Source organism: Dermacentor variabilis, chromosome 4 (assembly GCF_050947875.1).
Source record: "Dermacentor variabilis isolate Ectoservices chromosome 4, ASM5094787v1, whole genome shotgun sequence".
Lineage (NCBI taxonomy): Eukaryota > Metazoa > Arthropoda > Arachnida > Ixodida > Ixodidae > Dermacentor > Dermacentor variabilis.
Genome location: NC_134571.1, coordinates 94,221,775 through 94,235,515, shown reverse-complemented (window position 1 = coordinate 94,235,515; position 13,741 = coordinate 94,221,775). Strand labels below are relative to the sequence as shown.

At 45.0% G+C, this 13,741-nt stretch overlaps 1 protein-coding gene across 1 annotated transcript in view; it reads left to right on the top strand.

The window, feature by feature from the left end:
- Nucleotides 1–9,137: 9,137 nt before the first annotated feature.
- Nucleotides 9,138–13,741, top strand: part of LOC142579523 (sodium- and chloride-dependent glycine transporter 1-like) — a 197,074-nt gene continuing 192,470 nt past the window's right edge. The window contains exon 1 of the mRNA XM_075689831.1: nucleotides 9,138–9,234. Coding sequence (XP_075545946.1) covers nucleotides 9,190–9,234 — 45 coding nt within the window. The 5' untranslated portion in view covers nucleotides 9,138–9,189. The remainder of the gene's footprint in view (nucleotides 9,235–13,741) is intronic.

Here is a 13,741-nt window from a genome sequence, read left to right as displayed (position 1 = left end):
TAACTGCGGAAAAAAACTCGAAGCACGATGTTTCATCGACACGTGAAATGTAGTCGACATGCTTCTTCTATAGCGCAGCTCTTGGGCGCCTGTTGCCAAGTTTAGCGTCGGCGTAACCACGCGAACCCGCGCGTGCCACTGCTCGCACGTTCGTCTTCGTATCCTTCCACAGCTGGCACCGATACCGCTCATCATGCCAACATTCCCATACTGTCCCTCCCTTAATGAAGGTGTTGACGGCACCGGCCCACTGCCAGTCGGTGCGGTTATTTCGGTCTCAAATGACTTGCCTCAATATATCGCGAAATGAAGACAAACCTGCGCTAAAGTTTTGCATTAGGGAGCATCGCAATTGTCGGACTTTTTAATCATTATTAGTCTAATGGCGGAAACATAAAGTCCATTCTTTAGGATTCCAGAGCTAGCGTGACAAGCTCATGCCCCTGCCTTTAGCCCCCCCTTCCTAACTACAGTTGCTTTTGGCAGATATTTTAAGCACATGACATTACGTTTTAAAGCGAAGGCCCTTAACATACAAATACATAACAGTATGTTAAGAGGTGAGAAGATTAATGTAATCTAGGTCTCAGCACACCTTTAGTATTAACGCTCTTGAACAAGCTCAAAGTGACCCCTGAACCTTAATGAAACACTGACATCGTCCCAACAGCGACGAGCACTTCGATACAGCTGCTAGGAAACGCAGAGCGTATCCGTTGTTGCTTACAGAGAACACAAAGGCAAGGATCGCAAACACATTTCCAGCTTGTTGAACTCTTGTGCACCGGACGCCCGGCTTTCCCACCACAAACGTCCCCACCAAGCTGATCAAGTGGCAAATAAACACAAATAATAGGCCGCGCTACAATGACAGCTTCCGTTTCTGAAAATTTCCCAGCATGCTATTTTGCGGCAACAGATGATCGGCTTAGCTTTTAAAGAAAATTGCAACCGCAGAAGACAGCAAATAGCCCTGGAAAACGAATGAAGACACACAATGCCCGCGTCCCGCCAGTAAATACGAAGTTCATGTTTTGCTGGACCCTGTCGCCAGCAATGACTCTGAGGGTGTCAGAGAGAGGCCGCTAAGCTTGAGCAAACAACAGCAAGAAATTACGGCTGATTCAGCGCGCTCGTTGGAGTCAATGTTAAGTGAATCAACGTCAAATGTCATGCAGAGAGACACATAATGAGCGCAGTATTCCTTCGATGTTCAAGTAAGCGCAAGTAACTGCTGACGTGTTTCTTCCATTGCGGAACTTTTGTGACATTTGGCTTTGTGGTAGCGCACATGTAACTTTTCATCTTGTGCACACTTACATTCGTGTGGCCTACGTAAGTACTTTGCGTAGAAAATGGGAGTGTATGCGTGTTGTGCACTTCACAAGAGATGGGAGCAACTTATGCTTGGCAGGAGCATGGAAGAGGGTAAACACGATGTCCGACTGCCGAGTGCAGCGGCGCACGTCGTGTGCAAAACGATAGAGTGTCAACAAGGTACAAGTGACTGCAATAAGCAAGGACGAAAGAGTGCGGTGAATCTGTCATCCATACCTGCGAGGCGGCTTACCTTGTTCCGCAGCAAATGATGGTCAGGAAAGCGAGTGCAGAGTTGCTCTAAAACGCGAGTCGGGACAACATGGACACGTCTTGACGACACCGCACCGCAGACGGACCGGGTCCTTTGAGTTAAAATACCTGAACTTGCTTTCTTTCTTTGCATTTAAATATCGCGTACAGTGCGACTGATGTTCAAGCCAGATTCACCTGACGGGACGAATCACCGGTTCAGTATGCGGACAAGCATGACGCATTGCTCAATGCCGCCGAATCACGCCTCACAAAAAGCAGTTGCTGGCGAAATGCTGGCGACACTATTCGTTGCTGATCAGCCATGTCACATTCTCTGCGGATTGATGACGCAATCCGTCCCGCCATGTGAATTCAACTTTGCAGGTGTGAACAAGTAGATTGAGAAACACTCCGTGCACCCCTGGGTTCGTATTCACTCAAAACTCTTACGTTAGAATTGTTCATAAATTAGGATAAAATCCCCCGCCAACTTGATGCTAGATGCAACATAAGTGAAGGCGGCCTGCCAATGACACTTACAACGAAAAGTGTTATAAAGGTGACCTTTGGTTCGGTACGTATATAGTGCGTACGATAGGCTTATTTGGGTCGGTCATGGGTGTGCTGTTCGAGCCTCATACGCGTACGTGGATCGAGGCGCTTTCAGGTGAAAATGGAATGAACTTCGTGTTGCGTTATACTTTCAAGTTCTCTATAAAGAACAGCAGCATGCACCCGCCGTGGCTGCATTGTGGCTGTGGTGTTGGGCTGCTGAGCACGAGGTCGCGGGATCGGATCCTGGCCGCGGCGGCCGCATTTCTGGGGGGGGGGGGGGGGGGGGCGAAATACGAAAACACCCATGTACTTTAGATTTAGGTACACGTTAAAGAATCCCAGGTGGTCCAAAGTACCCCAGTTCGGCGTCCTACATAATCAGATCGTGGTTCTGGCACGTAAAACCTGATAATTTAAATTAAGAGCAGCATTTATCTCACCAACACCAAAGGAAGCTCCTGTTAAACTAATTACCACAATCTGTACTATTAACATATTTTTTTCCTTGTTTGAGTTCAATGTAAACTTTATTATTTGTCTGACTACCGTTTGTTAGCTGTGTTAAGGATGAGACACGTCTTTGATAGGTGTACCCGCACTACCACAGTGATGGCGCAAAGTCATTGCACGCGCCTCTACCTCTACATTACGCACAAGGTAGCGCCAGTGAGCGCAATTCTCTTCTGCTCCTAAACCTTCAAACCACAACAAAATACTTGCATATACATTGCGTACTCCCTAAAAGAAAAGCAAATATTATAGTTAACGCAGAGAGGTCGGTTTCAGGCAATTGTTAGGCCCCTATCTTGCTACTCTGCTAAGAGGGAATGGAAAGAGGACAAAAATAAGAGTATGAGGAGTGATGATGAGGATAGACAGTAAGACGTGATCATGCACGCGTTCGTGTCTGAAAGGCCAATACATAATCGTCAATTTAAGTCTGTGTTAACTAAAAGTTCGAAGAGGGCCTTGATGGCTCATTTCGTTTATGTTATTTCAGGCCAAGGGCACAACTACTACCACTTTTTTTACTCAGGGACCTGTCGTTAATGGGCCCACTCGAACTCATCATTACACAGGCTTGCAACCTTTAACACCTAAACTCTGTCCAGTGAGGCTGGCTTAGCAGGACTCTTGGAGGAACTATCAGGCATTGTTTGGCATATCATTGGCCTTAGTGATATTAGAAGAACTGATGAGGCTTATACAGTGCTGACTAATGGTCATATTCCTTGCTATGGGGGAAAATAAGAAGCAATATGGGGTAAAATTCCTAATCCTTAAGCACACAGTGGGCACCATTGACAAATTATGCACCATTAATGATAGGGTAGCAGTAGTCATAATCAAACCTAATAAGAGGTATAGAGTAAAGGTAGTACAAGCCTACGCTCCCACATCCAGCCATGATGATGATGAAGTAGATCAGTTTATGAAGATGTTGAATTAGCGATGAAAAAAGTGCAAACTCATCATACTGTAGTAACGGGCGACTTCAATGCAAAAGTGGGGGAAAGCAGGTTGATGAACAAACACTTGGCAACTACGGCCTCTATTCTAAGAATGCTAGAGGAGAGATGCTGGTAGAATTCGCGGAAAGGAATACGCTGGGAATAATGAACGAATAATGAACGAATAATGAATGAATAATGAAAATTCAGGGAGCGTAGCAACAGAAAGAGGACCTGGAAAATCGCTAATGATGAAACAAAACACGAAATAGATTTCATACTTTCTGCCGATCCCAGCATAGTTAAATATGTTGAAATGCTAGGTGAAATGCAGTAATCACAGGTTTGTGAGGTCTAGGATTCACCTTAATTTGAAGAGAGAAAGAGTAAAATTGGTGAGGAAGAAACGGGTCAACCTAGACGTCGTAAGGGTAAAAGCAGACCCATTCAGGCTACTACTTGCTAACAAATTTGCAGCCTTAGAATAGAGAGATCAAGATGACAAAGAGGTTATGAATGAAACCGTAACTAGGCTGGCTTCAGTGGCAGCAATTGAAGTGGGAGGTAAGGCACCAAGGCAACCAGTAGGCAAGCTCTCCCCAGTAACGAAGGACCTAATAAAGAAACGACAAAGAATGGAAGTCTCCAACTCAAAAGATAAGACAGAATTCGCGGAACTGTAAAAACTGATCAACAAGGAGAAAATAAGGAATATTCGAAATTCTAACGTGAGAAAGATTAAGGAAGCCGTAAACAATGGACGGAGCATGAATCAGTGAGAAGGAAATCTTGCTTAGGACAAGCCAAGATGTATGCACTTAAAGATAAGCAGGGTAATATCATCAGCAATCTCGAAGATATAGTAAAAGCAGTGGAAGAATTATATACTGACGTGTACAGTACCCAGAGCAGCCACGATACTTCCATTCGAAGATCTAATAAACAGGTAGAAGATACTCCTTCTATAACTAGCGATGACATTGGAAGGGCCTTGCAAGACATGAAACGGGGAAAAGCGGCAGGTGAAGATTGAATAACAGTCGATTTAATCAAAGATGGAGGAGACATAATGCTTGAAAAACTGTCGGCTCTTTATGCGAAGTGTCTATCAGCTCCAAGGGTCCCAGAGAACTGGAAGAATGCAAACATTATACTAATCCACAGAAATGGAGATGTCAAAGAATTGAAATATTATAGGCCCATTAGCGTAGTCCCACTATTAAATAAGATATTCACCAAGATAATTTCCAATAGCATAAGGGCCACACTGGGCTTTAGTCAACCAAGGGGACAGGCTGGCTCCAGGAAGGGATACTCTACAATGGATCACATCCATGCCATTAATCAAGTAATCGAGAAATCAGCCTCTCTATATGGCTTTCATAGATTACGAAAAGGCATTTGATTCAGTAGAGATACCAGCAGTCATAGAGGCATTACGTAATCAAGGAGTACAGGTCGCTTACGTAAATGTCTTGAAAAATATCTACAGAGATTCCAGTTACCTTAATTCTGCACCAGAAAAGTAGGAAGATACCTATAAAGAAAGGGGTCGGACAAGGAGACACAATCTCTCCAATGTTATTCAGTGCATGCTTGGAAGAAGTATTCAGGCTATTAAACTGGGGAAGCTTAAGAGTAAGGACAAACGGCGAATATCTCAGCAACGTTCGGTTTCCAAGTGACATTGTCCTGTTCAGCAACACTGGAGACGAGTTACGACAAATGATGGAGGACCTTAGCAGAGAGAGTGTAAGAGCGCGGTTGGAGGTTTAATACGCAGAAGACAAAGATAATTATGAATAGCCGGGCAATGGAACAAGAGTTCAGGATCGCCAGTGAGCCTCTAGAGTCTAGGAAGGAGTACGTTTACCGAGGTCACTTACTCACAGGGAACCCTGATCATGAGTTGGAAATTCACGGAAGAATAAAAATTGGTTGGAGCGTATACGGCAGATATTGTCAGCTCCTGACTGGAAGCTAACCATTATCATTTAAAAGGAAGGAGTAAAATCAGTGCTTTTTACCGGTGCTAACATATGGGGCAGAAACTTGGAGATTGACAAAGAAGCTGGAGAACAAGTTGAGGACGGCGCAAATAGCGATGGAACGAAGAATGCCTGGCACAACGTTAAGAGGCAGAAAGAGAGCGCTTTGGATCAGAGAGCAAACAGGTATAGTCGATATTCTAATTGATATTAAGAGAAAAAAAATGAACCTGGGCAGGTCATGTAATGCGTAGGTTAGATAACCGATGGACCATTAAGGTTACAGAATGGTTGCCAAGAGAAGGTAAGCGCAGTTGAGCATGGCAGAAGACTAGATGGGGCGATGAAATTAGGAAATTTGCGGGCGCTATTTCGAATCGGTTCGCTCAGGACAGGGGTAATTGCAGATCGCAGGGAGAGCCCTCCGTCCTGCAGTGGACATAAAATAAACAGATGATTATGATGACTAATAGAAAAGCGCGCGATATCCTATGGTTTCATTCTAGAGACGCAACTAAAATTGTTCAGCACATTAGGTGTTACGTACGAATGTTAGCGAAACATGCTAGGTGTAGCTAAACTAGCGCTTACAACAAAACTGTCCACCACCGCCACTTCAATTATTTTTGATTTGATTAAACTCTTTGATTAAACTGCCGTATTTTACTCCTATCTATTTAGGAGAATTTCTGAGCAAATTGCACCAGTTTCTTTCATCAGTAACTGTTATTACCGGCGTACTGCCTTCGTCTTCCCTCTTACATAGCACAGAAACTCAAAGCTCTTGCAAGCATTATATATACTGGCTCCTACTAATTTGTGATTTCTTCGTTTAATTAGAGGGTCAAGGAGCAAAGCCTTTCAGCTTGGAATGAGTGTGTCGACACATTAGAAAATGTTTCCCTAGGTTGCCCTATAGTCTCTGCTTTTCCCCGACCGCCTAGGTTTTATGTATTAACGATGCTGAAGAAGTTTTATAAATCTAGCGTGGCTTTCTACTCTGACTACCACCACCAACTATTTCCCTGGAGCCGCAAGTTCTGCCCGACAGGTAAACTAGAAGCAACCTTCACTAGGCTACGCTGCCGCGTCCCGGCACTAAATTTCCAGTCGCGCAAGTCTGGTTTGGCAGTATCTTCGTTCGTGTGTATGTTATATTCAACTGGAAACAAGTTACCACTTTCAGCTTACTTGCCGGCAATTTTCCTCAAGAAGGTTTCTAGTTATCACTATAAACAAACTCGCCTGAAAAAATAATGTTCCTGTCCTCCTTTCCTTTGGAGCTCCCACGTTGCGGGACAGCCACCGGGGTGTTTCCAGCGTGATGCAAAACTTTATTCTTAATCCACATCACCCGCATTTCACATATTTACCGCCAAAGCTCATAAGGATGGCTACCCATTCCGGGTTATTGTTTCTGGAAAGGATTGCTGGCAAAAATTGGTAGCATGCTTCTTGCCGGCCAAACTGAAAGTGCTAGCATGTGGTGACCCGTTTCTGAAAACCAGTTCAAATGAAATCATAATTTTTAAACGACAATGCTAAGCCAAACGCAGCTTCACTTCCTTGGACATAAAGGACTTATTATATCGTATTCCGTACCACGAACTGATCTCCTGTGTCTGTGTGGAAAAGGCTATGAACACTCATGGGATAGTAAAGTTCCACAAGGAAACAGGTCTTGCCTTCAGGAATTTCCTAGAACTTTTTAACTTTTATCTCTCCTCGACATGCGCTACTGGGTGTGACACAAACTTCGTACCACAAAAGACAGGCGAGTGCATAAGCTCTTGCATCATTCCTTGTTTGAGTGAAATGTTTCTGGCTCATTAAGACAGGAAAGTGTGCTCACGATTGCAGGGACGAAGAGTAGCAAGAATATTTCGGTATGTTGATGACTATTTTGTTTCATTAGTCTGACAACGGTTTGCCCACCGCCGCGACGTCCACTGCTTGCTCGGATTGCAATGAATGCCTGAGGCCTCTTGTTGTAACAGCTGAAGCACCAATTAACGGTACTGTCAGGTTTTTGACCCCCCCCCCGCCCCTCCTATGTTATTTTCCCTAGTAGTGTGTTGGTATTACAAGCCTACAGGCGAGAAGCCCATCCTTGCGTACTCATCAGCTCATTCAAAGCTGGTCAAGCGAGGCACCATCACTTTGTGCTTCAAAAACGCCCTTTTGAAGTCGTGCACAAGTTTTGTGTACCAAATGTCACATCTGTTAGACGGCGGTTACCCGTTGCGTGTATTTTTCTTTGTGGCAGGAAGCATTCTAAAGAAAAGTAAGAATGTTAATCGCAATGCCCTTGACCAGTTGAAGCGAGACAAAAGAAAATTAATCGTACTACCCCACCTAGACAAAATTAGTCACAATCTGCATTACGTTGACCTGTGGCAAAGAGTATTTGGGACAAACGGCAGATGCACCAACGAGCGATTGCGCAAGCACAGATATAACGTTGGGAGACTTGCCTTGTCACGCGTCCAAGTCGCGCATTGGGCACGCTGCGGATGCAAGCCGCTGTTTAAGCGCGCTCATCTGATATCCAGAAACATTGATCAGCTCACCAGAGAAACAGTAGAAGCCGCAGGGATTAGGAGCAGGAATTGTGTTATTTGGGAGTCTGTCTGCTTATGAGAGAAAGAAATGTTGTATTTGTCGCGTTAGCCGCCGGTGTCAGTTGAACTTGCTGGTTTGGCTTGATTGTATGCCTTCCTTCTCCCTTCCTTTCGTGCGATGATGCATATATCTGTTCTCGTGCAATAAAAACTCAGTTGTTAGCCCTGCGTCCCGTCTGCTTCTTTTGCCGTCCGTGCGCATTTTGCGCTACTGTGTAAATAAGCATTGTTACACATCAAATGCGTTCGTAAAAAAAGGAAAGAGAAAACGGGAGAGAAATCTTGCGGAGTCAAGGTATGACGTGAAATTGGGAAATTCCTCGCAGTAGTCGTCAGCACAACTGAAACACAGTTTGTGGCAAGAATGCAGATGAAGGACTGCCAGTCCATGCCTATCGCAACCTGACCCGTTCGTCGGCATACAGGCAACCCACAAGCGAAGTCGCGCACGCCTTGTGCCACTGACCCTAAACACGCTCGGGCCGACGCACTGTCGACGCGTCCCAGACGGACGCAAAGGGTTCCCCTGCATGCGTACACGCCCGCCAAGATAGAAACAGTCGATGATGGGGCCCGGGCTCCGTGGGGCGAGTGCATCTGCGAGAGGGAGGACGCCCTTGGCTTCCGGTTCCCGTCGTCGCGCCCGATGTGTCAAATCAATAGGGTCGTCTTGGAGCCGACAGCGGCGGCGTCGGACGCTGCGTGTGCTTGGCTGGACCACGTGTGCACCCGCCAGCCCCGCCGCCAGACAAGCGCTGCGCCGCCAGCCAGTGATCGTCGGCCGTGCAGGACGCGGCCCCGCGCTCCGTTCGGGCCCCTGCTGAATACTTAAACCCTTTCCTGAGTGCCGGGTCGCAACGTCGACGCCCCCTAGTTCCCGGCCCGAACTCCGGCAGGACTAGCGTCGTGCTTTTTTTTTTTTTACCAGTGTCGACGGTGCCAATTGGTGCCATCCTCTGTTGTCGTCGTCGTTCACTTCATCTTACCAGCAGCGCCGGCACGATGACCCGCAGCGGGAAAGAACTGGCCGTGCAGTTTCGCATTGTGGTGAGTGAAACTTCGCAGTCGTGTCGTTATTTTGTCAGACGCGTTGCTGCGGCTGTTGGTGCTAGCCGACAGAACGCCGCACACCTGCAGCGCGGGAAAAGGCCGAGCTCTTTCCAGCGTCGAGGGTTTGTTCACATTCGCGTTTACATCGGACCCACAAATGAAGGCGGCGAAGAGACTTGGTAAGCAAAGGCTCCTCCGGATGGGTTGGCGGCGCATGAGCCACTTACCGGCCTAGGCACTAAACCTGCCCGGCCAGAATGCGTGAAAGAATGTTTTCCTCCTACGCACTTACAATAAACTCTCCCCCATTGTCCCTCTCGCATCCAACCTCACCCATCAACACCACGCGCTCAATCTCGTAAGTTTCGTTCACACTGTATTCGGAGCACTTTGCATACCATAGTTTTCTTTCTTTGTTATTCGAAAAATAAAAAAATAGGAAAGCCTACAAAATTTACCTGAATTAAGTTGCTGCGGTGAAATTCAAACACTCAGCCCAGGTGGACATCATTTGCAAGAATAACAAAACCGATTGATTCGCTAGCTAAACTAGTTACATTAATTAACTATTTAGCTACAAGTATTACGGCTCATGTTTACCCTGAGAACTTGAAGCGAATCATCATAAAAAATAAATATAGGTTTCTGGATTACAGAATGGCCACGTGAATCAATACTAGTGCATCAAATTATTCGTTCAATCTACTTGATCGCGCATCCGTCACCGCTCAGAGCGGATCTCTGATCAACGCCCCAGGACGTAAAGGTATTCTCTTTAACTGTGTCATATAGACGTGTGCTGTAAAGTCTTGTAATTGGGAAGTTAATTGATGTAATTAGTTTACTTCGCTATAATAGACTGATTTGGTCTTTCTTGCAGTTGATGTCCACCTGGGCAGATAACTGTAGTGCAGTGACATGATTCGAGCAAATATTACACACACAGAGACACGCACGCTCGCACCATGTATATGTTTCCGTCCATATCGTTTCTCCAAACATGCAGTTTTAGTAGCAGAGGAGAGAAGTATTGACCGTAAGGCAAGGGGATAGTTTTCAGCTGCATTACGTATTTAGCTCACTTGAGAATTTGCGCGAACAGACGTGTAAGCAATGACGTCTCAGACAAAGCTCTGACGCCTGGCATAACTGTCAATGCTTATTTTCCAGTCGCAAAGAGGTATGGTTACTTTGAATCTCTCAATGTGGCTGTTCGCTTGCTTCACAATCGTGCTTTAGAAATAAATTAATACATAGAGTGTTCAGTTGCAAGCTAAGTTATCTGTGCTTTTTTGTTAACCTAGTTTTTATTTTCTTATTCTTTGTCGTATCACGTTTACAAAAGTACAGCTTGCCTTTGTGCATTATCCTTTCGCGACTGCGACCCTGTGTGTCATAAATTTGGTATTAAGTGTTTCTTTCTTTTGAGTGGGAGGTTAACGCGTGCGACAGCCAATTACCACCAGACGTAGAGTCACACATCTGATTTGGTAAATTGTAATGCACTTATAACCAATGCACCGCATCTTGCATGTATAACCATTTTTACTCTACCTAATAAATCATGTTTTAGAATCCAGCCTTATGCCAAAGAGCATAAACAGCTGCTTTCATTGAACAATATAAGTTATTCTATACACCATATTGCAGATATGCGTCGCGTAATTTATGCGCTATATATTTACAAAGAAAGAAAATTGCGTTTCGCCAGAGATGAAACTGATAACTGTCAAATAAACATTTTTCCCTTCGTAAACACGTAGATTACGACACAGGTTCATCAACTGAAATAATTTTCAACAGCTCCCACTGCAAAGGAAATGCGATAAGCGAACGAGAGCGTATACATGATAAAAATGTATATGAATTCAAATTCCAAGTTTGTCACCGATTAAATGATGCTGCAGTCGAAACAGTGGCTTCCGAGATCAATCTAGCAGCGTTGCAATCTTTGAGGCCCGAGTTGAAGTCATCGAGCTTCCCGAAAAAAAAAAAAAGATCAGTAGAGGGAAATCTGGCGGGATCTGCAAGTATGGCGGTTCAGCCAGCATACGAAAAGTGGGAAGTACATGGATTTGTCTAAACTTCGTCCCTCTGGCTTGAAACGGCTTGTTGACTGCAAAGTGATCACTTTCAACAAAACAATTATGTTGTCAGTGCCCGCAGCAGCAACGTTGCATACAATATATGCAACGTTTACGCAGGTGCGCCGAAACGAAACCACCTGTGCTTTGGAAATTTAGAAAAATAAAGCGTAATAATACATTACGCTGCAAGAACATTACAAACTACAAGCGCGACGATTAGACAAATCTACTTACTTACCATCATTCCCAATGATGGTCGAATAATAGCAGCGCCAAAGTATGCTCCAGTAATGTTTGTCAGTAAACTCGATGACAGGATCACTGGTGTTATTGCCGAGAACCCACTGTCAGGGGCGTTAAACAAGAAATCCGATATGATTTTTGGTCATCAGTGCACTGCAGGCATTCACTATTGAAACATACTCTCTGTGGATAGCGAGGAACGCTCTACTGTTCCCGCGCTTCGAGCTTCCGTAAGCTGAAAACTAAAATACAAGAAACGAAATGCAGATTACGTAAAATATTACAATGCAGACTAAGTTACAGACTAGGTAAAGTAACTATAGTCCGCGTACGTTCACCATAGCAGCTTTGCATCGTAAACATGCACTGGGTCAAGGAAAACGTGAAACTACGCCTTATTTAGGGACAACTAAAACCATATTACATTCTGCTATCTCAAATTATATATGGTAGGGGCGCTGTTACAGCTTGAAAGAGAGAAATAGGCTTCGTTTTGTGGCTAATCGGTGATTAGTCGGAGTACTGTAAGGATGGAACGGCACATCTTCAAGCAGTAACCAGGGCTAAATGAGTGTTTGATCCTATTCACTCTTTCGCATTAGGCGACAACGTAATAACGTACTTCATGCGCTAATCGTCGAAGCCCTTGTTCTCAAAACAGTTCACTCGCAAGCGCGATGAAAACAGCTGGCGGCCAATCGTGATAACGAACATTATAATATCCAAGCCAGCTAGCCTTTGACAAACTACTCTTACTAAGAAAAGGTTCGTTAATTTGACCCCTTCGTACCATATTCGCGAAGCTAATTGTTCTTAATGTCGAAGAAAAGCTTTGTAAATATGAGACAATCGCCCAGAATTGTAAAAGCATATCGCAGAACATACAGGCAACAGCTAATTGGGATACCGAGAATTTTATCAGCGAAGGCAGCTGGTGAATCACGAGACGTTTGTACAGACAAAGAGCTTCGAGAGTTTAGGCCGGAGAGCAAAATCACCAGGCTGTTCCTGCGTAAAAACTGCTTCTCATTGGCTGGAAGCAATCGCTAGTATCTTCGTTAATGTTATTGAATGGTTCCCGTTTTAAAAGCGCTCAACTTTAGCAGCTGATCCACGAGCCCAATTCGCAAAAAAAGAAAAAAATTGCGCTCGTAAGTACTATTCGTCATTTGCGGCCGAATTCAATAATGCTATGCGTTGTCTTCCGATTGGCTGGCGACTCATTTGATGAACGCCTGTAGCGTGAGAAGTGGTTTGTTAACACTGATTCTGGGTCTGTATTCCCAAAAAGCTCTTAACGCTTTGAAATTGTTCGTAAGAGCAAATTCCAGCCACTGCTGATGCTGGACACACTATTAGTGAAGACGCATTATGAAACATAGTTACAGCGCACATTTGGACACGGACGAGGAGAGAAAGACAACACGAACGCCAGACTTCAACTGAATTTTATTCATGGAAAACAGGGCTTTTATGTACACAGGGGGAGGGGGTGGGGGACTGCTAGTGCGCAGGACCACTCAAAAATGTTTCCTTGGTCTAGGCAAAGGTCATCAGAGGTGTCAAAACAAAAATAAAAAGAAAAACTTTTCCCTCTCTTTTTTACATCACTCAGTACAATCTTGTTCATCTCCCGCCCTACCTAGCTGATTCGACACACCCGTTTGCCCTTAGATAATCAATTTCTTTTGTCCCGAGTGCAACAGAAGGAGCACTGACGCAGTAATCTTTTTCATTGTAGATACAAAACGCTTCAAATATTTCCCGGTGTTTCTGATTGCTATATTTGCGCAACACGCGTGTTCGTTCGAAAAACGCCTTGTATGCTGGTTGTGCGAGCAACGGCGAATGTGGTCGGCTAAATGACCAGCGCCACGTAGTGATGTAGCATTCTTGCGATGCTCTAGCAAGCGTTCATTCAGACAGCGCCAGGTTTGGCCAATATAGCATTTCCCACAGGCGAGGGGAATACTGTACACAACGCCGGCGTCACATTCAACGAGGGCTTTGGTGTGCTTTATTTTGCAAGCTGGCTTCTTCTGGGATTCGTTTACTAGGCGACACATTCGTCCCAGCTTTTCCGGTGCTGAGAACACAATACGCACCCCGCACCTGTCGCCAACCTTCTTGATGCGGTGGGAAACCTGGTGCCTATAGGGCACTACGACAGGGCG